This window comes from Dromaius novaehollandiae, chromosome 1 (assembly GCF_036370855.1).
Source record: "Dromaius novaehollandiae isolate bDroNov1 chromosome 1, bDroNov1.hap1, whole genome shotgun sequence".
NCBI lineage: Eukaryota > Metazoa > Chordata > Aves > Casuariiformes > Dromaiidae > Dromaius > Dromaius novaehollandiae.
In genome coordinates, this window is record NC_088098.1 from 206502323 (window position 1) to 206529179 (window position 26857).

The 26857-nt window shown below is 43.9% G+C and overlaps 1 protein-coding gene across 2 annotated transcripts in view; it reads left to right on the forward strand.

Moving 5' to 3' along the window:
- MAML2 (mastermind like transcriptional coactivator 2) overlaps nucleotides 1-26857 on the forward strand; it is a 224022-nt gene that overhangs the window by 128208 nt on the left and 68957 nt on the right. For both annotated transcript variants that reach the window (XM_064505107.1, XM_026109159.2), the window contains exon 2: nucleotides 20841-22298. In XM_064505107.1, coding sequence (XP_064361177.1) covers nucleotides 20841-22298 — 1458 coding nt within the window. The remainder of the gene's footprint in view (nucleotides 1-20840; nucleotides 22299-26857) is intronic.

The window sequence follows — 26857 nt, forward strand, 5'->3', positions numbered from 1 at the left end:
TGGAGGAATAGAAGAGCAGCTGAGAGCTGGAAAACAGGCAGCAGGGGTTGTTTGGAGAGTAGGGGACAGTGCTGTAAATCTACAGTCCTTCCAGGTTCGTGGTATGGGACTATCTCTGCAACAGAGACAGAGAAAAAACCTCTCCAGGCCTGCCATGCTTTATTCCTTTGCCTAATTCATTCTCCCTTTCTTCTTTAGTTCTCTGGGGTCTCTCTGGAGAGCTCTTTCTCCATTGTTTTCAGTTCTCTTAATATTCCTCAGGCTAAATTATTCAGTATCTTTGTCACTCTCCTCTTCCTAATTCTCTCAGATGGTCATTGCCTTTTCTAAATCCTTTAAATTGTTCCTCTCCTTCCTTGTCCAAACTTCTTGTCTTCTCTTTTCTGCCTGCTTTTCTTCCCTTCATCTTTCCTTCTTCCCTTCCCCATCTCCCTGCTGTCCCGTTTACTCTTTTTTCTCTCATCCCTATTCCTCTTTTATATCTTTTACTTGAATTGCACCATGCCTGCCTGAATTCATGCCTTCTAAAATGTATGTCAATCATGTTGGCCAGAAAAGAAAGTGGAGGCAAACAGGACTAGTGAGTAGGCACTTGTAATGCAGCCTCAGATCTTCCAGGGGAGTTTAAACAGCTGCTAAGTTTTGGTACTTAATCCCCATTGATTTTGAGTAGGATTTAGGGACCTAAAATTAGTATCTGGTCCCAGGTCAGCAATATTATCTGTCCCGTATCGCTGCCACTTAGCAGACCCACTAATGCGGTCCAACAAAAATTAAGCCATTAATGACAGAAGTGGCGACTGAACATGGTCACTCTTCACCGTGCTCTCATCATCTGCTGCCTAATTAAATTGCAGTCATGTTGATTGACAGGGATGTCTTATGCCTCAAACCGTGATGAAAAGGTGCTGGGGAAAGAAACTGAGAGGAGAAAGGGACAGAGTAATATGGAAACCTAGGCACTATGGTGATGTAGGACTGCCAGTTTGTGGGTTGCCCAGATTCACCAAGCTCTCAGGACAATCAAGTCTCTACGTACATTCATCTTCCTTTTACCCTCTCCAACACTACTGCAGGGAGAACTGAAGGAAACTGTGATTAGGAACGCAGATTTTCCAGTGCCCTTTGTAGTAATGACCCACTTAGCAGATGATACAATCAGAGTATTTACTCTTTTTTGCTGCTTCCAGTAAAGGATGTTCAAAAGCAAAATGCCCATTCATTGAAATGCCCAGTGTCCAAATCGCCCAGTACAAAGGAGCTAATCTTGTTCCCAGCAATCCTATTTGTTCAGGTGCAAAGCTAGTGCCTGCTGTAGCTACCAGTCTAAATACAGATGTGGAACCTAAAAAAAAAAAAGAAAAAAGAAAAAAGAAGACCATTTGAGACAAGCCATAGTGAGCCCAAGCAAGCTTCAAGTAAATTAATTGTGGAACAACACAGTGTATGATTTTGGCCTCCTAAAATGGAACATATTCCTTATAAAATGGGCATGCTGTGCAGCACTCTGACATTTCCAAGTGAAACAATAGGACCACTAGAATGGAAAGTCTGCAGGAACGGCAGACAAGGAAAGGAAGTTTAGGTTGAACAAAGGTTTTGTTCATTTTTACAGCCCCTAGAGGAAAAGCAGTGCTGTACAGAAGCTGTTAATGATGGGCTGGATTGGACAGCTGAAACCAGTGCCAAGATCTAAATGTGTTTTTACTCCAAACTCCTCCCCAGCTGTCCAGTTACCCTGCAGAATTTCCAGCTGGTGTGAACCCCAGGGGCTTCTTGGACCAGCAAAAATAGGGTGGGGGCAATCCTGTCTGCCGTTCTCACTCCTCTTTCTCGCTTGATAAATGCAATTCGCTTGCATGAAACAGCAGATCATTAAGTACTGCCTGAAAAACTAGCAAGTTGACCTAAACTCTTGGGTTCTAGGAAGTAGCTGTGCTGTGCTGAGGGCTTGCACAGGTAACTATGGTAACTCTCCTTCCCCGTTAGGCTTTGAACGAACTGTTCTTAAGTGAAAACAGCTTCAGCCTGCCATTGCTGTTTAATAAATAATCCACCAGCAGAGGAGAATTCAGGCCTGGAAAAGCTGTGCTTCCTTTCAGCTAGGCACTACTGAGAGCAAGGAAATGCAAAAGTAAAATTCAGCAAAGCCATTTGCAGAATTTCCATGACATGACTTTGTTCCTCCAGCATGTAAACAAATCACTCACGCACACCCCCACGGCTCCGCGCAGGGGTGAAGGGCTCGGAGACAAGCTCCTCACTGCTAGTTTCTGAGCAGGTAAATGCAGAATTGGAGCTCATGATCTGCTTTTGCTTGTAATCTCCCTGTTGTACTTGAAGTCATTTCTAAGCTATATGTCATCATTTTAGATCTACATGAGCAAGATGAGACAGTTCTTTGTATTAGGCTGTGATGGAAAGAAATGGAGAGAAACTGAGTAGCTCATTTTGAGATTTGTCATTGAGGCCTGACAGAGCGAGATTCAACCTGCTTGGTTCTGTGATATGTCAAAGTGCATCAGGGTCAGAAAATAGCACTGCACAGTTCCTGAGTGGGAATGATGTTTACAGGCTTTTCTTTCACAAGTTTAAAATCTGCCAGGGACATTACACGAGAACTTACAATTTGTTCTTTATAACTAAGAGCCATTTTGAATAGTAGCCAAGCAGCCTGGGCCAGGTTCTTCTTTTAGACTCTGATGCAGCAAAGTTCTTAAGCAAGTATCGGCCTTGGGGCCTGATAGGAGTTTTCCATTGACCTCAGTAGGATTTGGTTTAACTGGACATCTCACAGGCATGAGGCTGGGCCACCTTGGAGGCCTCAGTTCTCCTGCCTCGCTCTGCAGCTGGGTGAAGGAGAGCTGGCAGAAGCAGCACAGCTTTGCCTTGCTGCTAGAGCTTGTCCGAGCATTATGAACTCTGATCGAGACATCTCTGTTCCAATGGACATTTTGCACATGGTTTTAAGATGGCTGTATGACCTTTCCTTCACAGACATAGGATAGGAGAAATAGTACAGCTAAAAGAAGTGTTGTCAGATAAATAAATGAAAGCTTCTGGGGGGCTCTGTTACTGGGGCCAGTTTAGTCCCCTCCATCAAGAGGGAATAGATATTGCAGATAATTAATCAGTAGAGATCTAAGCATTTTGAAATTTAACTTCAGCCGAGTTTCCTGACCTGCAAGAAGAGCCCTCACCCTGCCTGTGACCTCCTTTTCCTCTAGCCATGGACATGCTCAGTGCAGGGGAAATGAAGGCACTGAGGGCCACAGTGTGCCCTTTCTTCCATCACTGCCATCTCGCTGTATGAGTATGGTCCAAGTTTGCCTGCCAATATCCACTGGGCTCTGCCAGCATAAACAGTGGCAGAGGGCCATAGGGGCTGCAATTCCATTTATGAGGAGAGGAACAATAAGGAATCAGTCTGGTCCAGAAAGCATATGGAAGTGGCCAGAAGGGAGGTGTCACCAAGGCAAAGAGAGGATCTGCTGAAACCGTACCTGTGCTGCCCTCTGAAACGCCGCAGAACCGCAGCAGGACTGGGAGTCACCTTTCTGTGCCCCACGTCTGCAGCGTGGGTGGAGGACAGCAGCACAGCTACTCTAAACGCAGTCCCGCAGGAACACAGTGGTCCAGCTTAGTCAGAGAGTTACCTGCCCCGGCTTTGCCAGCGTGGCTTCAAGATACGGAAGCCATGAGGTGCTGTGGGAGCTGAGCGCTGCCCGCCGGGCAGGGATGGGGCTTGCTCCCAAACCCAGAGGGAGCCCAAGGCACAGCCCAGATGAGAGGGAAGTCTAAGGAAACCATATGCTGCCTACTCAAAATCCCCAAACTGTTATTCAGCTGATGTCCTCTGTCTCATCCCGTCTGTGTTTTCTAAGGATCGGCTAGATCCTGAGCGGAAGATTAAAGATAGCAGGCCCATAGACACTATCTGCTTATTCTCTATGAGGCTGGGATGCAAAGTAATTAAAAAATAACTTCTTTTGTCACTACCCAAATAACTCAGTCGAGTTGAATGACTGTAATCCTGTTTGGCCTTTTGTCACTCTAAGTGCTGCTATTACCAGGCTGCAGTTTCATGATTTGTGGAGAGCAAATTCCCCTCCAAACAAAGGCCAGACTAGAAGGAGGCCCCGGTGCCTGTCTCCACCAGGGCAGGGCGCAGTGCGAGGCCTTGCCCAGGTCCTCTCCAGCTGGGGCGGCAGCAGCTCTGGGCTGCCGAGGGGCTCCGTGGCTGGGGCGACCTTCCACCAAGAGGCTTGCCTGGAGCAAAGAGGTGAAGACTCATCACTGCGATTTATCAACGTTTGGGCAAAGTGAATCTTTTTAAGTGAGATAAAGTTTCCATTCTTTTTTGAAGAAAGGAGGGGAAGGAAAGGGGAAGAGATTCAGAGCCTAAGGATCTTAACACTTAGTTATCTTAATTAAAGGTAAACTTTTGCTATGGGTTGGCTGTGGTTAGAGCAGCAGGCAGAGGCCTGACAGCACAGGCTACACAGAGAGAAAAAAAGAAAAAAAGGCTCTTTCTTTTCTTTTCTTTTCTTTTCTTTTCTTTTCTTTTCTTTTCTTTTCTTTTCTTTTCTTTTCTTTTCTTTTCTTTTCTTTTCTTTTCTTTTCTTTTCTTTTCTTTTCTTTCTTCTTTTTTTTTTTGCCAAGCATTCAGTTTGGCCTCAGTCTGAAATGGCTTTGAAAGTGCAGACACCTTCATGTAAATGTTCTTAATAAAAAAAAAAAAAAAAAAAATCCAGTGCAGGACGTTTGTAATCCTTCTGATTTAGATGTTTTAATAATGTGTGAGTTTATCTTGGAAGATGGTGGCTGACCTGGAATTAGAACTATGGCTCTGCCAACGGAAGACTAAGATCCCAGACAGAAGATTTAAGTATAATAGTATAATACGTGTGTTCATATATATATAAAAATATATATATATATACACACACACACATGCACACACATATATATGCATGTGCTATATAAACACATCTCTAAATAATTGTAAACTCTCTTTAAAAATTATTTCAACGCAATTAAAGTTATAGGTAATACCTGATTGGGTCAGACACCACAGAGTGGTGCCCCATGATATATTCATTTCCTATGCTGGTGGAATTAATTGGGTATTTTGATTTAATTACCTTAGTCAATAGCACTTTCAGTTGAGTGTCTTAAGTGTTCATTGAATTTACTGTAGATTTAATAGGGCAGTGGTTATATGTTAAAGCTGTTAGACATCTGGATGGGCTGCAAAGTCCATCTCTTCTCTTGGGTAGCTGGGGCCTGATCCAAGACACACTGATGTCTACAACAGTCTTTCTATTGACTTCAAATCTAGACGCAGGCTCCTTGGGGAGAAGGGAGATGGGCTGCAGAGAATATAGTCAAGTGCCTTTGGCTGTGAGCTCCCTAGCTGGAGTGTGCGAGGGAGAATTTTTGAAGAGGCCATTCTCTTCTGCAGACACCTCCATAAAGCAATAACGGCAGGAAGAACAATCCATGACTCAGGGCTTGGGGATTGTTTACTATGGGACTGATCCCTTTGGTTTAGGATTTAAAGTGAAATTTCAGGAGGTTCATCACAGCCTGGGAAGGGAGGCCAGGAGCTGGGTCACACCTAGAAGAAAAGTAAAATAAATAAACACACCAGCCTGTCAAGCCTCATGCAACTGAGTGACATATTTTACCCCTACCACCAAGTCTGGCAGAGCTGTTGATCCTCCCTCCACCTCCTATGAGTCACTATTTCATGCCTTGGGTCAGAAAGCATGCCGGTCTGCGAGTTTCAGATCACTAATGTACTGGGGACCACAAAGAAGGAACCAGCAGGTATCAACAGTGTCTCTCCTCAGATTTCAGAGGACCTCTTAAATGGCAGCATGATTAGTTTAGGCTGTGTGATAAGACATACCGCCTGTGATAGCAGGGGCTTGGACTTCATGGTCTGGGGACCTGCCCATCCTATATTCCTGCACAGTCCCTACTTGCTACACAGGCTTTACCACTTGTGAAGTGCCACAATGTTGATACCGCGAATGTTTTATAGATATGCTAGTGCCCAAAAATGCATACAGGCATGTGGGGGGGATTTCCAAGAACAATTGGTTCAGGAGTTGTCCAGCAAGACGTCCACCAAAATCCTCTCGTAACCTAGAGCCTCATGACACAGACCATGCACCTTGGAGGAATGAGGAGAACAACTGGGGATGGAAGAGGTGGTTGTAGGCAGAGGATGAGCAGCCAAGTGCCACTGCTCTGCTGTGGGATGGGCAGGGGGAGGGTGTGATGAGAAGTCCCGGAGAAGCCCAGCTATGTGGGCCATGGTGACCCCCATTGCTTGCCTCTTCCTCCAGTTGGCAGTTGGGATCCTTGGGAGGATCCTGGGCTCATGCTAATAAATAGCATCTTCGTTGCCATGTAAAAGGTGGGTTTTTTGTAACCAAAACCACAGGAGTATCTTGGGAAAAGCACACTGGCAGGCACTACGTTCTGCAGCGACACATGCAACATCCAAGCCTCGGGGCATAGGCAGGCGTCATGCCTCCCGGCAGTCCCGTACCCCAGACCTGGAGTCAGGCTGTGTTTAAAAATAAAGCAGAAACACAGGCAGGAACCAGGAGACTTTAGCGAACGGACCCAAGTCAAGGGAATTTCTTCTGTAAAAAGTAGGCGAAAGGCGACAGGAGATGAATAGGCTGCCTGACACGCTGGCAGACGTGCAGGCTGTCTGCCGTAGATGGTGATATAGGCATGGCAACCATTATGGCATCTGAAGTCAGAAAAGCAGTAAAAAACTTTAACCTCTGCTATCCAGGAAAGCAGACCGTGGCTTCTGCTGCTGTTGGTAGAGAGGAGCCTCTGCGACGCCTGGAGCAGGCAACCTGCAAATGGTCTCGAAAGCAGCGCTGAGCTGTGTTTGGGAATAAGGGCTAGGACAACCCGGGTTTGTTCTGTGTTTGTACTAATTATGCGTCCAGCTTGAAAAATTTTATCACCGTTGTTGTTATAATGATATTGTTATCGCTGCTGCTAATTTCTTAACGCACGGAGGGAGCCTGGACAGCCGCTCTTTATTTCTTACGTGAATGCAAGCTGCGTTTAGATTTTTGTGGAGATCAGACACCAGACGCATTCCTACATTCTTGTCCGATGTTCAATATTTTTCCATGAGTCAAGGAGAACAAGAATGGGCATATTGTGTAAATGCAAAACTGCCTTTTTAAACTGACAGGACGAATTTCAGCCCTGCCTCTTTGTCTCTCTCCTCAGAGCAGGGGCTTTTCAGCCTGCCAGATTTTGTTACTTGCTCTCTTTGAAAACAGGGGGAGGGCAGAGTCAGCCCTTGTTAATTCACTGTCCCAGCCACCTAGCCGTGCTGTGTGCTTGGGGACTGCTTTTGCTGCTCTTCTCAGACGGTGGGGAGCTGTTGCTTTCCTGACAGCTCCGTTGTATTCTCTTAGCAAAAGACTGTGGCACTAGAGGCACTTTAAAAAGAGGCACAGAGTCTGTTGCAATAAGCCATCCAGCAAAAGTTCCTGCTGGAATCCACCCTTCCAGTAAGTGCTGCTTCGTAACCCAGATTTCAGGCTTCAGGGCTGGTTCATAATAGCACATTCATACAGGTCAGGGTAGCGACACCAGTTTACAGCAACAGAAAATTTGGCTCGCTGTTGCGTTGGGCGTCAGTACAGATTCGCAGAGAAGAACATTTATGCAGGCAAATATTAGCATATATGGGGTCCCTGGAATTTGAATTCCACTTAGGAAGAGTGGCAAAGCACTTTCCCACCTCTGTTTTGCAGAGTGCCTGTGAAAGGTGCCTGATTGATGACCCCTAAAGACTTAACTCATCCGTGCCTGCCAGAGCAATAACTGCCCTGGAGACTATCTACTCAGATTTAGTCCGCATCCCAAGCAGAACTTCATGGCCTGCCTTTCCAAAGGCTTTCCCTGAGTGCTGGCCACAGTGGAGCTAATTCTGTGTGCAAAATAAGATTTTTTTTTTTTTCTAGATGGAGATCTCTTAGGGTTTTTGCAGATATATTAACAGTCTATAAAATGCTTATTCCCACACAATAAATGGAAATAAGTATGTAGCTACCAGAGCAGGTCTAGTCTTAGTAATGTGCAAGCAAAGTTTCACTGAAGTGCTGTGATAACGCTGACTTTTTGATCAGTCATTCTGTGAGGGGGAAGTTGGTGAGAGCCTTCTGAGTACGTTTGACCCAGAGCTTCCTTGCCAAGGCTTGTGAAAGAAAGGGGAGTATACAAAGGAGGGAAGGAACTAATTAGCAGCAAGAATGATGTAGTCATTTGTCCGCTAGGAACATGTCTTCTACCGCCAGAGTTTCATATACAGCAGTTTGCTGTGCAGCCCTTCGACTGTAATGATTTCTAGTCACCATTAACCAACGCTGTAAAGGTGAAAGGTTTTACGTTAATTATTAAAATGAAAATTTACTTTTTATTCAGTCTAATATTTTCTAAAATATGTTAGGTTCCACATTTCAACACCTAAATAAATGTCTGCTTTTCAGAGGTGCTGAGCATCCATCGATGTCTTTTGGAATTTGGCTGGAAAACAGGGTTCGTTGTTAATGTGTTTGACAATGTCTAAATGCGTGAAGAGTATTTTTCAGAAAAATAAATAGAGATAATGTCCTTGTCACAGAACCTTATAATCAAGGGGAGAGAGCGAAAGTCCAGAGAAGTCCATTTAAAAATCTGGATATATATCAACAGACTTTAGATCAGGCTTAAAGAAAGATATCATTTAGCAAATCTGCTCCATCTGATAAAAAATTGTTTTGCTTGGTCAACCCTTCGATTGTTTATATCAATTAGAGCTACTGATCTGATGCTTTCCCTGAAGCGATCTGCATAAAAAGAGAGATTGGCATTTCTCATGTGCGTTGTCATTTCTGTTTTTCATCTCCTCCTCCTCCCTCACTATATGCAATCTGGAGGCAGGTCAGATTTAACCATTTGCTCTATTCACGCTACATTCAAAGCTTTCCAGTTAGATGTCACCAGACGACCTACAGGTTTGCCTTAGAGGTGCCCAGCAAAAGAATGAGCTGCAATGAACACAAGCTGACACACAACTATATATAAGGAAAAAATGGGGGTCATAAAAAATTAGAACAGGGGCCCGGAGAGGTTGTGGCGTGTCCATCCTTAGAGTTATTCAAAACTTGCCTGGACAAGGCTCTGAACAACTGCAACCTGATGTAACTTTGAAGGTGTCTTTGCTTTCAGCAGGGCTTCGACCATGTGATGTCCTGAGGTCCCTTCACACCTACATCATCTGATGATTCTAAAGGTCTCCTAAGGAACTCTCTGCTAAGGACCTTGCCACAATACTTTCATTTTCTTTCTGTGAATAACATAGAAAATGGACAAGAAGCAAATGAACTCTTTTTACAGTTAGTTACTGTAGTAGTACTGTTAGTGGTCTGCAGAGTTGGAATTTAGGAGACCCAGCTATGTAGCTGTATGAATGCAAAGGGTTTCCACTGCACGTTTCCAGGGGCCTGGACTCCACCTATCAACACCCACAGAGCAGCTGAACAGATCCGCTTCTGCTCCCCTTTGGTCCGTCATCAAGGGGTAGGCTAAAACATGATGCAACAACAAAGCTCTGTTGTAGTCAAGGGATCCTTTGGAGGACATGACAGGAAAATGACTCAACTGAGTCATTTTTACTGTGCAGCCAAAGGAACGCTGTTTCTTGTGACTGTCGTGGTACCTGTGCCAAGTCTTGCGGCCGTGCACTCTTTTGTCACAGTGTGCTGTGTCAGGAAGGAGATGCTATTCCACTCAGCTGCTGCTGAACAGGGAATTTTTTTCATTTTGAAATTTCAAAGCCAGAGATAACAATTCACTATATATACGGGCCTTAGGAGGCCTGTTGTGGAGGAAAATATGACTTTGAGAATGGCTGTTATGTTTTAGAGGCCTAGAAATGCTAATCTTTCAGTGCTGTTCCTATTTACAAGAATCTACCCAACATAGGATTGATGCACTTATGAAATAAGGCACATAGAAAACATCAAGTGTAATGAATCCATCTCTGTCCCATTCCCTGAAAACTATCATACTAGCCAAAAATACCCAAAAGTGTTCCAGTGTCCCCTGGGGTTTATCACCACAGTAGACGTGATTCACAGCTGGCTGGGGGTGGGCCCTTGCCCAGGACTACCTGGAGCATCTTCCTCAGCTACTTAGTGTCCCACTGTATCTCAGTGGGACTCAGTGATGAGTCTGAGACCAACGATCCCCTTGAAGAAAGCTATAGTTGGGATAAGGGCTTTCAGTGCAAAGGCTCCTAGGAGACTGGAAGGCTGCAGGGATGTAGTCTCTGCAGCAGGCGATCACACTGACAGCCTTAGTCACTAGCATTACTGCTCTGAGCCAAAAACCACAGTGTGGGCTCCGCAGCAGGGTTTTGCCTCAGATGGGCAGGACAAACTCTTCCTCCTCCAAAGGAGATGAAAGGCTGCAGTGTGCAGACTCCATCACCTCATCGCTGGGGAGGTTTGCTAGTCAGGCCTTGCCGTTGTCTCCTTCCCATACCTCTCCTCAGCCCATCTGAAGGCCACTGGTGCTCAGGCACTGCCACTCCAGCTGTCTCCTGCAGACAGGAGAAGACATGGCTCTCACGTTCTCTTTCCCTGTCCCATCCCTTCCCTGTACCATGTATAGTCTTCACATATTTTTCCTACTTATCCAGTGACCAATGTAACACTGTTTAGTGTTATATTTCAAATAATTTGATGACAGCATCTGGTGCAGAGTGCTCAGTTCTTGAGATGCACAAACCCTGTTCCAGCAGCATCTCTGTGAAATGCCCAGTGATGTCCACAGAGCTTTGTACATAAAAAGCTCCTGGGCTTACATCTGTCAGGGAGCATTCATTTCTCACCTCACCGGTCTTTTCCTTTCTCCACAGATCAGGGACCCTTGCTTTTGCCAAAGCAAAAACTTTACACAAAAGCCAAGCTTTTGCTAGTGTTATGTGCTATTAAATGTTTTCTTACCAAATCTGAGAGAAAATGAAAGGCATAAAACTTGTTTTCACTTTCTTCAAAGCTCTCTCCACTCATTTGACTAGTCTACTCATGCAGACATCTTTCACTCCTCATCTTCACTCCTTTTGTCGCTTCTCACCTTCCTTTTAAGCATCATCCTGTAACCTTTCCAGTACCTGAAGTTTTGGGGGGTTTTTTGTTTGTTTGTTTGTTTGTTTTTGGGGGGGGTTGGTTTTTTGGTTTTTTTACCTTGTAAGTGCCTTTTTGTTACCCCTGAATACTTCTGGTCCCCTCTGTCCACACTGACCTTTTTCAACTCCTGGATCATTCCTTGCTAAGTGGTTACTTGTTTTCAAACACTTCTATTCACCTTCTCTGGCCATTTTCTTGTTTTTTTATTCTTTCAAAGTTCTCATAAAATATCAAGATACTACTCAAAGAAAGGCCAGCTGATGGAAAATCCACTGAATGACATGTTCAAGAGAATAAGGCATGCAGGGTTCCCATAATCTCCTAATGATCTCTCACTGTCTCAAACTCCTTTTTGTGATTCATTACTATTTTGTCATTCTAGTTGTATTTTCAGGCCAAAACTGAAATTCAGCAGTACAATTAGTAGTAAAATATTTAGATACAGGTGAAGTGGCTGCCATTTTTACATTTTTCTTCAAGACTTCTAAAGCATGGGGATCACAGGAGTTGCAAAACAGGACCCTTTCTAATCCCCTGTGGCACCTCATCAGTAGTGATGACAAATATTTCAGAGGAAGACACACGGTCACCTCCATAGGTCTGCAAATAGCAACCACCTCCTTTCCCCCCTTGCCTCTTTCTTCCCTAGCCACCATCATTCTTAAGCCAAACCCTATTAACTTCAGACTGATTTGAACCTGGATGTTTAACTTTTCACATCCCCTTCTAAATATTTTGTTATCACCACCTATCATAAGTCTGTGTCTTCCCATTTCCAAACAAATGTCTGGTCCCTCTTTGAATCTTGCCGAGCTCTGGATTTCTGCCATGTAGCTCCACAGACTCCACTGGTGTTGAAAGAAGAGGGTTGTCCTTTGATTGGGATTGAATTTACTGCCGTTCAAGTTTGCTAAATACCATCTTGATCTGAAGTTAGGAGACAAACAGAAGTTCCTGGGGTTTATTCTTTAGATTTACTTTTATAATTTTCTGTGTTATGTGTCCCTTCTATTGTCTGCTCTCTTTATAGGAAAACCTTTTAGGCTCATAAATCATTGTTGTTGTTTCTCTCCAAAATCCAGTAACATTTTTGCCTGTTCTGCTTGTACAGCTTCAACTCTTGTTCAGGGGCATTTGGCCGGTCCTGTCATTGCAGGTTTAACCTAAAGGTTTTGAAAATGGCTGTTAAGTACTGCTGTTAACTTACATCCTTCTTAATAGGGTGAATGTGCACACTGGGGAGAGGCAGAGAACCACATAGGTCCACCTAAGCCATCAAACAAGCGAGTGCAGCTCAGTTGAGTTCCTCTCCAGATGTACTCTTTTACCACAGGCCTGGACTTGGTCCTAAATTTCACTTCTCCATCAGAGTTTTTGGCAAAGGAACAGGACTCCTTCCTTCTTAACAAGAAGCCATTTTTGTTGTAGCTCATTAGTAGTCTTAGCCCAAACAGTGATGGAAGGCACTTCTTCAAGCTGGCCTGCCTTGACCTGTCTGGTAGAGCCTGTTAGATACTGAAAACATGGCTAGGTAATATGCTGAAGGGATATATTTTTTTTCCAATTGACAAGCGATGACTGTATCTCCTGTGAACTGTAACTTACCCTGCAGAAGACCGCAAGGCCAAACAGTTGGCGTTAGTGTCCTGTGTGACGCATGTTGATTTGCAGGAAGAGCAAAACAGTCTAAATATTTCCTTGTTTTCCAAGGCTGGCTGGATATCTGCAGATATCCTCTGTTGACTGAACATTTGAAACATAGTGCTGCAGAAGAGATGGGTGCTTAGACAGGTAATAAAATCCCACGTGTGGGCATGGATGTGTGCTGTATTGAGCCTACAAAAGCCTTTGCACAGCCAGTTTGGAAGGGATGCTGGGCAGAAAACTAGGGCCAGACTGCACTCAGCAGTCTTTCCTTAGGTGAAATCTGCTATGCCATTGATCTCTAAAAGGCAAATCGAATAACAGCAACCACATTTTTACGGATTAGGAGCTTCCTGTGCAAGACAGTATGTGTTTTTAATACTTTAAGCTGACTTATGAAACTGATAAACAATGTGGAGGGTGGTGTTGGATGACCTCTTTTACATGCCTGATCATCCTGTCAACATTTATAATGCATTTGATATTTCCTCCTCATCAGGATAGGATCAGTTAAGCAGTCGCATTTCCCAAAGCTCAGGTTGCATTATGCTTTGTTCCACAGATCATAGTAATAAACGTTGACATAAATTTCTGTAGTTTTCACATAAAGTGATTGTTAATTTATTCATGGTTGAAAAGGATCTGAAAAAAAAGAAAAGAGACTTCTCTAAAAGACAAATACACAGCTTGCAGGATAAGAAATACAGATCTTTCATGCCTATTTGTTTTGCACACGGTAATGACTGCTACATTCTGATTAGCAATCTTGACCTAGTTAAAATGCTATTGTTTCTCTGTGTTCCTATTCTTCTAAAAGACTGTGGCTAGACATGATATTTTATAATCCATCAGATGTAAAATCTGCATAAAAAATATAATTATTGTGCTTCAGCAACTTGGACCAAAGCCCTGACGTTATATTTCTAGGCAGTATACTGTGAATAATATAGATACATTTTTAGGTTGGTCTGTTCTGTTGGCAAGATATGTTATTTTTCCATAAGCGAAGGTAAATTGTGGGATTTCTAACATACTGATTACTATTCCAGCCTTGTTCCCCTGCTAATGAGAATTAAGTGGATACTTGTCAGCCAAGAAACATCCTTATTTGTTACTATAATTTCAGATTTAGTGGCACTTATTACAGTAAACAGGGAGGAAAAACTTGTATTAGCTCTCAGTCACCATTATTATTGACAGTGGTGTTTATGCTTAAGGAGCAACCAGAACTAGGACTCCAGTGCAAGATGCCCTGTAGAGGCACTGAGTCTCTGCCCCAAAGCGCCTACGGAGATGGGAGGTGGGAAGGTTTGGGCCGTGCAGAGCGAAAACCGAACAGCAGCAAATCTTGCTCCATGTGATCGGAGGGGTCTTCATGAGGAAGGGGGTAGGTGAGTGGAGGGAGAGCCGTCCAGGAGGGCTTGCAGAGTGCCTGAAGGCACCCGCTCCTCCTGGCAGCTGTTGGTGAGAGGTCGTCCCCCCAGGCTGCGGGCACCCTGCGCGCCCAGAGCTGCGCTGGCTCTGCACAAGCCTCCGAACAGGCAGCGTTTAGGACCACAAAGAAGAGACACCTGGAGCTGACTCTATGCAAAGCAGGCTGGGGCAGGAAACAGCATTTCCTACTCTTGCCTAACTCTTTGCAAACATAGAAGGCCTGCTCTGACCAGAGCATGAAGCTGCACAGCACTGCATTGACTTCACCAGCTCTCCGTGCTGCTCTCCGTTGCTTGCTACGCCCAGGGCTTCAGTCCCGTATGAAAAATTAGTATTGTTTCCAAGATCAGCTTCCTCCAGCAGATTGGACTTTCTGAACTTTCAGTGCTAAAAATCTCTCTGAAGACAAGTGTCACACTTGTGTTTTCAGCCGTGTCAGGTGGAAGTTGCAAATCGAGACAAAAGATTAAAAATAAATACCCTTGGCTTTGCTCTCTGTGCAGCAGAAGCGCCCAGCAGCCCGGCTGGGGAGAGGCTAGCCTCCTTCCCTTACTCAGAATAAGAGTATGCTAATTAAATCTTCAGAAGAGACATGAGAGCAAAGCAGCTGCTCCCATAGCTCAAACTCACACGGCTGTGCCCTGTAGACAGGGAAGAGTGAGAACTGTCGAAGCAGGCGGATGATTTTGGTAGCTGCGTAGAGCAAGCGGTGGTGGGAAGCCCTTTTGCCTGTGCCTAAACAAGCGCACCTGTAGTAAGAAATGACTTGTGAGGATGTGCATGCAATCACAGCTTTAAGAGAAGTGAAGTATCAGGTTTGGGTTTTCAGAGCACAACTCCTCACATTTCCGAGTAGGCATCTCGCTGGTGAGTTGTCAGGGAGCCTCATTTCACCTCTGGCTTGGAGGCTGGGCCACCAGAAAAATTAAGAGGGCCCCTCACCTTGACATCCCTTTGCTTGCCACACACCTGGGGCATCTGACGCACAGGAGTGTAAATGTGGGGCAGCCTCCTGGGGGCCCATGGAGTAAGAAATAAAAAGAGAGAGATGTCTCATCCACCCTTGCACAGAGGCTCAGGCAGAGGCTTAAGGACCCTTGAGCTAGCCCCAAACCCATACAGAGCGTGCCCTCTGGCATGGCTCAGCTCCTGACCCTGGAGGAGGTGGCATGGCAGAAGGTGGACAGCAAGCAGTGGAAACCACTGTTTGAAAAATGAGAGTTGCCATCATTGAGGATCGGGCGCTGCGGCCTTCGGGTCGCTCCTTGGGTGCAGCTCTGGCGAGGCATGCCATGCCTGCAACGAGGGGGCTTTGCTCCAGGGCTGGCCTTCAAAGGTGCTTTCACAGCATAAATAAGAAGCAGCATTCAGCATGTTTTCCTCCTTTGGAACAAATTCCTTTTTTTCTTTTTTTTTGGCAACTTTCATTGTTTGCATATTTTCTGTATTTTTCATGTAATTCCTTTACCCCTTCCCCTCCCCAGACACATGAAGGATTTTGTTTACAGTGCAGCCATAGATACGATCAGCACACATTGTGAGAAAGTCTAGGAAGTCCAAAAGGGACCTTTTAAACTGGATTTGACGGCTGCTTTTATATTAAAAGCATAAAATCCAAAGCTTTTCTTTTTTTTTTTAACATCAGAAGTGTTACTCCGTGTGAATTGCTAATGCTGCCACATTGCCCGCTTCACAAGTATGATAATCACTTTGGTTTTAAGTTAGTAGCAAGTTGCATGTTTTTGTTCCCATTGTTCTACCGTAGCAGCTAAGGCCGCTGCAAACCACAGTACGAAGTTGTGCGCGGTGGGAGAACAAAGGCTGTAGGAGATCCTCCCTTTACATCGTCAGCTAATGCGGATTAGTGGAGACCTAAAACTCTCTCACTGTGATGTTTGCTCTGCAGCTTGCATCAAGTAAATTGTTGTTTCAGTCCAGCCTTAAGTGTCTAGCTGTAAACATTTGGAGAAGACAATCACAGATGTTATTAACATTGCTCTACAAGGTCAAGGATTGGTTACACCAGGAAATGAATTCCTGTAGAGATATCCAGGCACTATGGAGACACGCTGGCAAGTCGGATGGACAGGCGCGTTTTACCTGTCTGACGAGCTGTAAAACTCAAGACTGCTGCATCGTTAACCTAGAACTTCTCTCGAGTGCTGTGCTCCTACGCATTATTAAAAGAAGAAATAAAGCAAATTTTAAGTGTTCAACAGAAGAAGCAGTCAAAAAATAAGATTTTCAATGAAACTGAAACCAAATAATCTTTACGATTTCCTCCTCTCTCAGCCAAATTCTTTTCTTGGCCATACTGGACAGTCCCTGTGGAAATCAGTAGAAGGCGATTGTTAGAACTGGGCCAAAGAACTGATAAAAATATTTTTAAATTTGGATATGTGGGGGGGGGGAATCTTAAATTTCTCATTGACAGATTGTGCTCTTGCAGCAAAAAATATTTGTGTGTTCCCATTTTCTGATAAAGCTTTTGAACCAGGAAAAGATAATTAATTCTCAGCAAAATCATCTAGTTTTACATTCAGTAAAAAAAAATTGTTGAAAAAGAAAGGTGAAATGAAAGAGCTGGGGTTTTGCCAAAAAAGAGAAATGACTTGATACCAGGTTTTGATGAGCCCAGGTTATTAGCTTGGTGGAACTCCTGCTGATTTGGACTGGTGTCAGGGAGCATTAGAGAAGAGGCTGCCTCTCTTAAATCCCTTTTAAGATTCAGATTAGGTCTTAAATAGGAATGAATTGTCCTTTGGCACAGGACTTAGTATCACACTGTGCCATTTAAACCAGTCATCTCTAGAGTATTGCTCTCTGTTGATAACGCTCCTGAGCAGTTTGTGCTGTAACAGCACTGCGATGTCTTACAAACAGGATCTCCAGAGTTTTGGATGGCGTAGTTGAGATTAACTTCAGAAAACCCATGCATGCAGCACTCTCACTGTACTGTACTGCACTGTGAGTGCGTGAGCGCATGCTGACTCACCGGAGCCTGTTTATCAAAAGGTCTTACAATGATGCAGGCTGCCAGGAAAAGCATATATTCTTTGATGGTTCATAAAGTCCTGCCTACCTACTGCGGGCCAGAGCTGTGCATGGAGGACTTCTTCCTCTCCTGGTTACTGTCATGTTATGCGTTTCCCATCACACAGTCTTTCAGTATTACACAGTTGAACTGGTTTGAGATGTGTAATCACAAGCCCGTTTGATCTGAGGAATGTGCCTGTGTGTAACGTGCATAGGAACTTTTGCTTTACATTTACTGACCCAAATCAATCCTGGCTTGCAAATTGGAAGAGATGGAGCTTGAAATCTGGCAAGCTCTTTTTTTCCCCTCTGAGGAGTGTGTGCTTTGCTTGGGGAAAAGGGCTTTGGCTGCTGAAAAAGTTATCAGCAGTTGAAAAATGTACTAGAAAGCTGCAAAGATTTGAGTGATTGAACCCTGATCGGTTCCCTCCTGAAGACAAAATGGGTGCAATGCACAGATATCAGTCCTGGTAGAAGGCAGGTTTTAGATGAAATAGCAAGACAGACAGGCTTGTGGTGGGTGCTGCCTGTCTTACTGGGACAAACATGGACCAGTCCACCACCAACCACCCTGCCATGCATTTGCCACCATCTCAGCACAGACAGAGAGAGAAGGCTTCATCCCTGTGTGCAGCTCACATCCTTCCCATGCCGTCGCTCTCCTCTGCATCCCTACCTAGTGAAGGGATGAGACCAGCAGAGAAGTAAGGGCCTTTCCAGCAGCCTCCATGAAGTCCTCCAAGAGGCACCTGCACCTTTACAGCCATGCTCTGTGAGCATAATTTTCTTTAAGATGGGGATATCTACTGACCAAGATGTTGTCAGGGTTCAGAGGCCAGTGTTTGCAAGGTTTGGAGAAATGCAAAAAGCCAGCACTTGTTGCTTCTTTATAAATTCATAGTGTTCTTTTTGGCGGACACTTTAGCAGAGTGCAAGTAGTAAAATGCAGTATCCACCCGAGTCCTCCAATCCACAGTGTACACCCAGCATCGGCATCACAGCGTGATGAGGGAAGGAGTGCTTGGTCAAGGGAAGGTCGGGAGATCTTTGTGCTCTCACTGGCTCTGCTGCTGACTTGTGTATGACATCGGGCAAACCACTTTGCACCTCACCCATCTCTGCTAGCAGTTAGTTCAAATGCAGAAGAAAAATAGCTACTATGCACAGCGTTGTGCGACACCTGCATTTTTAATTGCATCAGAAAGCCTAGTGCAGATGCTTTGAAAATGTGAAGACATTTTAAACAGCTCCCTCTGATTCAAAATGTCAAGCAAAAGCAAAATTAGCTCAGAAAGGCATATTAACCACACAGAACACATACATGCAGAGTATATATTATTCATTACCTGTTCAGCCTTGCTGTCAGCAGCATATCTGAAAGCAAAATATGCTGCCAAGTCATGTATTCTGGTGACTTGGGGATTTCCCCATTTCCCAGGAAGATGAATTTGGGGGCACGAGAATGATTTCTAATAAACACAGTGATAGCAGAGATTATGGTAAAAGGAAGTGCAGCTTACTGGTTTTTTGCAAAGGAAAGTACAGTGACTCATGTGTCAGAAGGAACACGTTAACCAAAAGACAGTCCATGTACTTTGTAAATGACCACCTAAAAACCCCTCCCCTGGGACAGCTAATGACAACTAGTCACTCTTGAAGGCACAGGGTCTGTGGACTTCTACAACATGTCTGTCCTTTAAAAGGAAAACATGAATCTATGATTTCAAAGCTGCACTGGAAATTGAACTTGAGATATGAGATGAGTTTTTCTGTCTCAGAGAAATGAAAAGCTTTTGTTCTGAAGGGCAAACTCAGTGACCTACTGATGCAATGGAAGGGTAGTTGTGGACTAAGGAAATATATATTTGCTGATCAAGCCCTTCCCAAGCAACTCACAGGTATTCACTCCAGAATAAAAGTGTTCACACATGGAGTTATCCTGGAAGAGCTCTCTCATATAGGCATGCCTGAAGAACATGGGCATAACAGAGTATCATATGTCCATGGACTTCTGTACATGAAACAGCACAATATAAATAATGTGATTTTGAGATCTCATAAATCATCCTTCCTCACATAACGTGAAACCTAGCGTTCTCTAGCATTTCCTCTGCCCAGTCACAGTTTCACAAGATACCATAATTGAAACGGGCACTGTTTCCTCAGTGATACACCCAGGTGTTATCGGGTGGTATTGTCCTGTGGTCTCCTAGGTCAGGGCACTGCTGCACAAGTGAATAAAAGGCAGAAGAGGAGCAGGATTTCCCTGCGGAGTTTCCTGACATTGCTCACTGTGTTCCGGGCAGCTGAAACAGCAGCAGCGTGTGTGTGTATTTAGCTAGATCGGCATACGTGTGTATTTACTGTGTCTAGCTTTGGGTGTGAGCCTTTAATGTAGAGGGCTAAAGATATGACAGGTGTGTTTGTCTTAAAGTGATCTTTTATGAACTGTGCTTTTGAAATTCAAAGCAACTGTACTTGAGGGTATATGTGTGGAGTCCAGCTTTTTCAGCTTCTGGAACTACACCTTTGTTTTGTGTGTGCAGAAAGGAATCTGTATGCACAACTGTGGCAGATGGGTATGTATCAGGTGGACGGGGCTGTGAACCTGTTTTCCCACAGGGCTTGTGAGCAGATGAAAGTATCTCTGTAAATATTCAGGGAAAAGGAACTAGAGTTACGATTCTCAGGGCAGTGTTGTGTATACTGTATGTTCTACAGCAGATGTTTCAGAATAAAAACAATTAGGGCTTAATGTATTAATGGACACATCTGCAAAATAATCCAGCAGTACATCATGGATCAGACCCTTGGCTGATACCAGCTGACACAGCTCCAGTGGATTCATTTCAAGATTTGAACATAATTTTACTGATCTCCATCCAGTATAAACCTGTGTGAGATCAGGATGCCTAGATCTCATGCATATCTTTACAATTTCTCTTACATACTTTTGACTCTACAGCAGTCAAAAATTGTCTTTTGGATTATATACTAAAATCACTGAAATGAAATCCTAAAGCACTGATAGGCACAAGTGCAGATTTCATGACTGCATTAGTCTCTGATGTCTTGAAAATACTTTAAATCTAGGTCTGGCGCAGTTAGATGGGAGCAAAACTGGGGGCAGATATGTCCTAGGCTTTGCCAGCTATGGCTACGGGCACCTCTCTCCACCTGCAGGCACAGGGGAAGGGGGGTCCGTGATGTGTGATCAACAGCAGTCAGTCAGTGGTGCCCAAAAAGTGCGGGAAGGTGCTGCCTTGTGGCCATAAGGACAGGGATGATGATGGTGGGGAGATGTCTCATTACAACATGTCTCATTACAGTCTTGTTCAGTTCCATTGACACTGGTTTCACTGACTCCTGCTACCCCAAATAGCTTTCTATTGGGGTGTTGGGGTGAACACCGGCCAGTGTTCACTTGCCTATTAACTTGCAAGCATCAAATAGATTGGCTCTTCAGTGTCATCTAATGATTTTTTTCTCTGTTTCTTTCAGCTCCAAGGCTCCTTGAAGCGAAAGTTGGTGGTAAATCTGTCTCCTGTCAACAACAAGAGGCCCAATGGTGTTTCAGAGAGTTCTTTCCTTGACATTAAGAGGATAAGAGTGGGTGATAATCTCTCAATGGGACAAGGTGGACATCATGTTAACAATTGCCAAAGCCAGTCAATGTCAGGAACTATGCCTATGGGGCAAGGATCACAAAGAAAGTCTAGCAACCTAGCAAACAGTACACATCCTAGTGGGAATGGTATGTTTAATATGACTTTGAAAGAGGTGAAGAAAGAACCAGGAGAAACGATGTCATGCAGCAAACATTTAGATGGTCAGATGTCCCATGAGAACATGTTCCCTAACAGATATGGGGAAGACTCAGGGGAACAAATGATGGATCCAGAGCTTCAGGAACTATTTAATGAACTGACTAACATATCAGTGCCACCAATGAGTGATCTTGAGCTAGAAAATATGATAAATGCCACCATAAAACAAGACGAGCCATTCAACATTGACCTTGGGCAGCAGAGCCAGAGGGGCCCTGTGAGATCTCTGCAGATGGAGAAGATGGTGATAAAGAGTGAATATGCACCAGGCATGAATCAGGCGCCTGTGGGCTCCCCACAGATGAGACCTTCTTCTACAGGTCCAGCCTTCACTATGGCCACCGCTGCCATGTCCACCTCTTCACCCATCCCTTCGGTACCTCAGAGTCAGACACAAGTATCACAGGTTTCTTCTGTGTCTAACCGACCGTTGCCTAACTGGCAGGAGGTGTCTCATGCACAGCAGCTCAAACAGATAGCAGCCAACCGGCAGCAGCATGCCTTGATTCAGCAGCAACAGCAGCAGCAGAACCAGACGGCCAACTGGTCCACCTTGTCTCCATCTGGACCTTCCCCTGGACCCTTTGTGCAGGAGAAAATCCCCAGTCCTTCCTTTCGTCAGCAGCAGTTCAGCCCACAAAACTCAGCAATGCTTGGGGTACCAGTGAATGGAAATCAGTCAAAAGGGATGAACAACTATGTTTATAAACCGACGACTCCCCAGAGCAATCCCATGGACATAATCATGCAACAGAAGCCTCAGGACCTCAACAGAAACTTCATCAACAGCGCTCAGCCACCACTAGAGCAGCATCATGGCAACACAAAGCCTTTATTTCACTTTAACTCAGAGCAAACAAACCAGCAGATGCCTTCAGTTTTGGGTTCCCAAAGCAAGCCTACCCTTCTGCACTACACACAGCAGGCCCAGAGTTCAGCCCCAGTGCAACAGCCACAGCAACAGCCGCAACAGCAGCCACAGCCACAACCTGCTCAGCCTCTCCCGAACCAACCTCTTCAAAGGCCACCCAATGTACCCCTAGCCATGCAGCAAAAAATGATGCTTCAGAAAATGCAGCAAAGCCAGCAAATCTCAGGTTTGCAGTATCCAGTCTCTCAGCAGCATAGACAGGTAAGGCAAGTTCCTCCTCATTTGTAGTAGAATCATTCCGGTGTGGTAGTAAAAATGCTTTTCCTCCAGGAAATGCGTAATTGTGGCAAATAATGACCATCTCAGGATATACTTCATCAGAGCTGGTGATGCCATGTTTAGAATGTACGTCGTCAGCGTTGGTGATGGCATGTTTAGTGCCTGTTCAGGTGTATCATGGATGCACATTGATAAGAATCTCAAGAAAGGCATGTTCATGGCACCATTTTTTCTTAAACCAATAAAATGAATATGCCACTGCTACATATCATGCAGATACTTCCCAGAAAGGTGAGATAATAGGGCAGAGATAAGATTATTTTGGAGTCTTATCTAAATTTTCTAGCTTACAAAATTTTAGGCTCTTTTGAATGGCAGAATTTTAACAAATTCCTGTGTTATCTAAGATAATGTATTTTACACCATTAATTTTTATGTCATCATTTTCCTTAGGGAGGCAGGGTTAGGAAATTATGTTTTTAGATATCTTTTGACTGACATGACAAAAATACTGTTTACACATTTGTTATCTGTTTGGCAAAGAAAAACTAAGACTTATCTGTGAGCTTTATAAACATCCATCACACTTCTGGGAATATTCTGTGGATAAAATACATGCTTAGATACGAAGGTGAAGGCTGTCACAGATGCATCTACAATTATATATCACATGGCCAGCTCACACTGTTTCTTCATGAGACACAGTGCTCTGACATGGTTGTTGTAGCTCAGTTGTGCTACAAAAAGTCGCTTGTGTGCCCCGATCCTAAGTTTCAGACCTGCCAACTGAAGTTGAAATATTTAACCTCTCTGTAATCCAGAAGCTCAGAAACTAGGGGAAAAAAGCTCAAAAACCAAAACAAGTGAAGGGTGTATTTGATCTTGTGATGTTTAAGCTACTCTCAGAAGTTTTGGTGGGGCTTGGTTCAAGGCATTTGAGGGTATAAAATGGCAATAAAGGTATACAGATCATTCCTGAATTTCTTTTATATGAAAAAGAACTAGAGCAAACTACTGAAAAGTGAAACCCTAAATCTTCCACTGAAAAGCAGCATTGTGAATGAATCATTCAGAACTGGAGTTTCTCGGCCAAACTGGGCAAACAGTCTAATGTTTTTAAAAAAGTAAAGTAAATATAGTTTTACGCATAGAAACCTTTCTCCTTTTAACTCTTTCAGATTCCCTGATTAACTAATCATAAATCTCTCCAACAAATACTTCCCTTGTAAGAGGTTTCACCAGGTGAAACATTTAGGCAGTTTTGGGTGAGGAGGGGTCGCTTTGTTGGAAGAGGCCGGAGAATGAGCAGCCGTGGGAAGTAAGCACAGCTCTGTTGTTTTACGGGAGGTCTCTGCTGGCTATTCCTCTCTATTCTTGGGCCACTGTGTGCTGTCTTCTAAGGAGCATTTCCCCATTCTCTTAATAGACTGGCATGCAGATGTATTTTAGCAGTTTCTTCATTCAGCCATGATGAAGCTTCCAGCAATCTGTCAGCACAGGAGAGACAGGCAGGACTTTTGCAAACTACTATTTTTTTGAAAAATATGCAAGGTCACATTCTGCAAGGCAATAAAAACACTAAGAGCAACTCTGCTTGAGGCAGTGTTAGCTCCCTGCTCTGTGTCCTCTCGCGCTGCTACTCAGGGAGGTGAGCCAACAAGATGGTACTTGGCAACATGGCCACAGTAGTACTTGCAAGATTTATCGTGAGTGTAGTGGAATCTTTCACCTGTGCAGCCACAAGATCTTTTGGCTTAGGAAACTTTTCCTAAATGAACTTTGCTAAGTGCCAAACTTCAGATATTACACCAAGGAGGGACTTTTGCATATCATCATGGACTTCTGCAGGTAGCTTTCCAGACTGTCCCGTCACCTCATACCACTTCCCACAGTTTTGTCTGCAGGATGTGGCTATCCTGACCCACAGCATAGCTGCGAAGCTGCAAAGCTTTTTAGACACAGACGATGGGGATTTTGCAGCAAGAACACTGTTGTTTCTATGCTCTAGAGACATAACTGGATTCTTTGAGATCCTTACCAGCTGCTCCACAGTTCTGCTGAAATTTAGGAAATCAGACAGGTCTCTCAGTAGCGTTCTGTAGCCGCAGGAACAGTACTTAGCAATACAGCTGGTCCATAAATTGCAGGGTTTTGGATTGGCTTGAACATGACTGTTTACCTGGCCATATTTATGAATTCTGTGAACTCTATTAAGGCCTACCTGCACAGTTGCAAGAGCATGTCAACCTTTTAGTCAGGGCAAGTATCTTCACCTTGGCTGGAGCTTGGAGCTCCAGGTAGGGAAACATTTGCAGAGTGTGCCTCCAGGAAGCTTTACTTTTCCATGGTAATAAAAATCCTGAAAGTCTTAGGAAGTCCGCAAGCTGTGCAAAAGTCTGTTATATCTACAGTCCTGGCTTTCCCAAGACTCCTACCAAGATCTATCCTAATGCAGAACTCCTATAATCTAGTTTGCATGGACACCAAACCCACATTCAAGTTACAGCTTAGATATCATTTCAAACTGGTTTCTGATATGCTCACTTTGTAATGAGGCTGCATTTACAATCTGTGAAGTAGAGGTGGGTTCTCATAATTCTCCTGTTTCATCCCACGATTTCCCAGACTTGTAAGTTCTGACCCCTTCACTTCCCGCTTGCCTCCAATGCTATCAACTATGCATGTATAAGCTATTTACTACCCGAGCAGATCAGCTCTGTCCCACCTGTTCTGCTCCACACTTAGTCATCCCAGATAGTAGCCTTACCTGCTGGCTGAACATCAAAGCCCATCAGAATTTTGAGGAATCTCAGATAAAATATGGCTGAGGAATGATTTGGAGGAAGAATCCAGACCCCGCACTATTCTGAGAACATCTTTAAGAGGCCATCAGGGAGATTGGTTGATGCAGTCAACTGAATGAGGTATTCTGTTTTAGCTAGGTGTTAACTACACTTCTCTATGATAAGGATAATAGCCAGGTGTTTATTAGTGCCCCAAGTGCAGAGCTCCCTTCCCCAAAGGTCCACTCGGAATGTTAAATTAGAGTGGGAGGAGAAATCCCTAACATTATGATTCCAATAAAGACAACAAAGGGCAAAGCAAGCTCGTAGGTCAAGTCCTGGTAATTTTAGCAATTAGGACATCACCTTGTTTAACCTGCACTTTCTTCTTTCCTAGAGGATAGTCTCCTACCTCTGAGGAGTTCTACACATCATTAACAGTAATACATGATTAATTACCAGCATTTACTAATTAACCTCATGATTAATATTTATTTTACTCATGCCCTATTTTTTCATGAGGAATCAGGGTTTGATTCTGCCAGGTATCGTTCAACGCTTCCTCAGATCCTAGATTCATCTGGACTACAAGGACCATCTAAGAACTGGATGAAATGCTCTGTAGCTGGAAATGTGAATGCACATTCATAAAGGGCTGCTGGGACATTGCCATCTGATAGCACTGATCTGAACACTATAAATTCACATTTTTAGCTGAACCAGCTCACGCTCAGGGTTTTTACTCCTCAAGCTTTAAGATAGCCAAAAAGCATTTGAACTTGAGTTTATCAGCCCAGGCTTGCTAAATGAAAACGTAGGGCTTATAGTTTCTCTGCCTGTCACATTCACTTTGTGTCAAATTGGAGGGAGTTCATAGTGGGATTTGCTAATTAGATGTCTTTTGTCTCTAGGGAAAAGTCATAAAAATGATGGAAATCATCTTGGTTTCCTGGAAGAAGGTTGAATTGAATGAAGGTTTTGCTTGCTTCTGGGTTTTAGTCTTCATTGTTGTGGGAAAGATTCACCTTTCCATTGTATATCAGGATGCAACATATGCACAGTCAGAGAAAAACTCTTACAAATTCAATATTCTCTTTGTTTAGGAAATAATTAGAACCTCCAAATTCTGCGCAGGTTAAATAAGGTTTGCAATGCAGAGCCTGAGCTGCTGTGGGGAAAATCTGTGACTCTGTGTGAGGAGACTAACTTTCTCTCCTCAAAGAAACATAATACAGTCAATGAAAGATGCTTCTGGAGTAAGACTTAACGTTTCTGAACAAAAATCTTGGTGGTTTTGACTACTACAAGAAATTCAGCACATATTTTTAAAGTTTTTGATCAGCTATGTGACTTGTTCAGTATGATTCATCAGCCTTCTATCAAGGAGAAGTCAAAAAAAGAAAAGTCAGTGTCTACCAAATAAAATATTATTCATCCCCTTCTGTCTTTGACCTAAAGCCAAATTAAACTCAGAAGTTTCAAGCTGACTTTATCTCTACATATTTTTATTCAAATTCATTCACTCAAGGGAGGGGAGAAAAGAAGTCTGAGCTCATGAGAACAGGAAGCCTAATGGGGCAAGGCCCCCATATCTAGTAGGCATGTGCCCGTGGACCACAAGAGCCATATTTAGTCTCAGTTTTGGGAACAAGCACAAGGGAAGGGAATCATGAGAACTGCATCCCCAACTTTGTATGAACAACCAGTGGTCCCTGTTTTTAAAGCACCTCTGTAATCTCTGTAGGAACAGCCAACTGT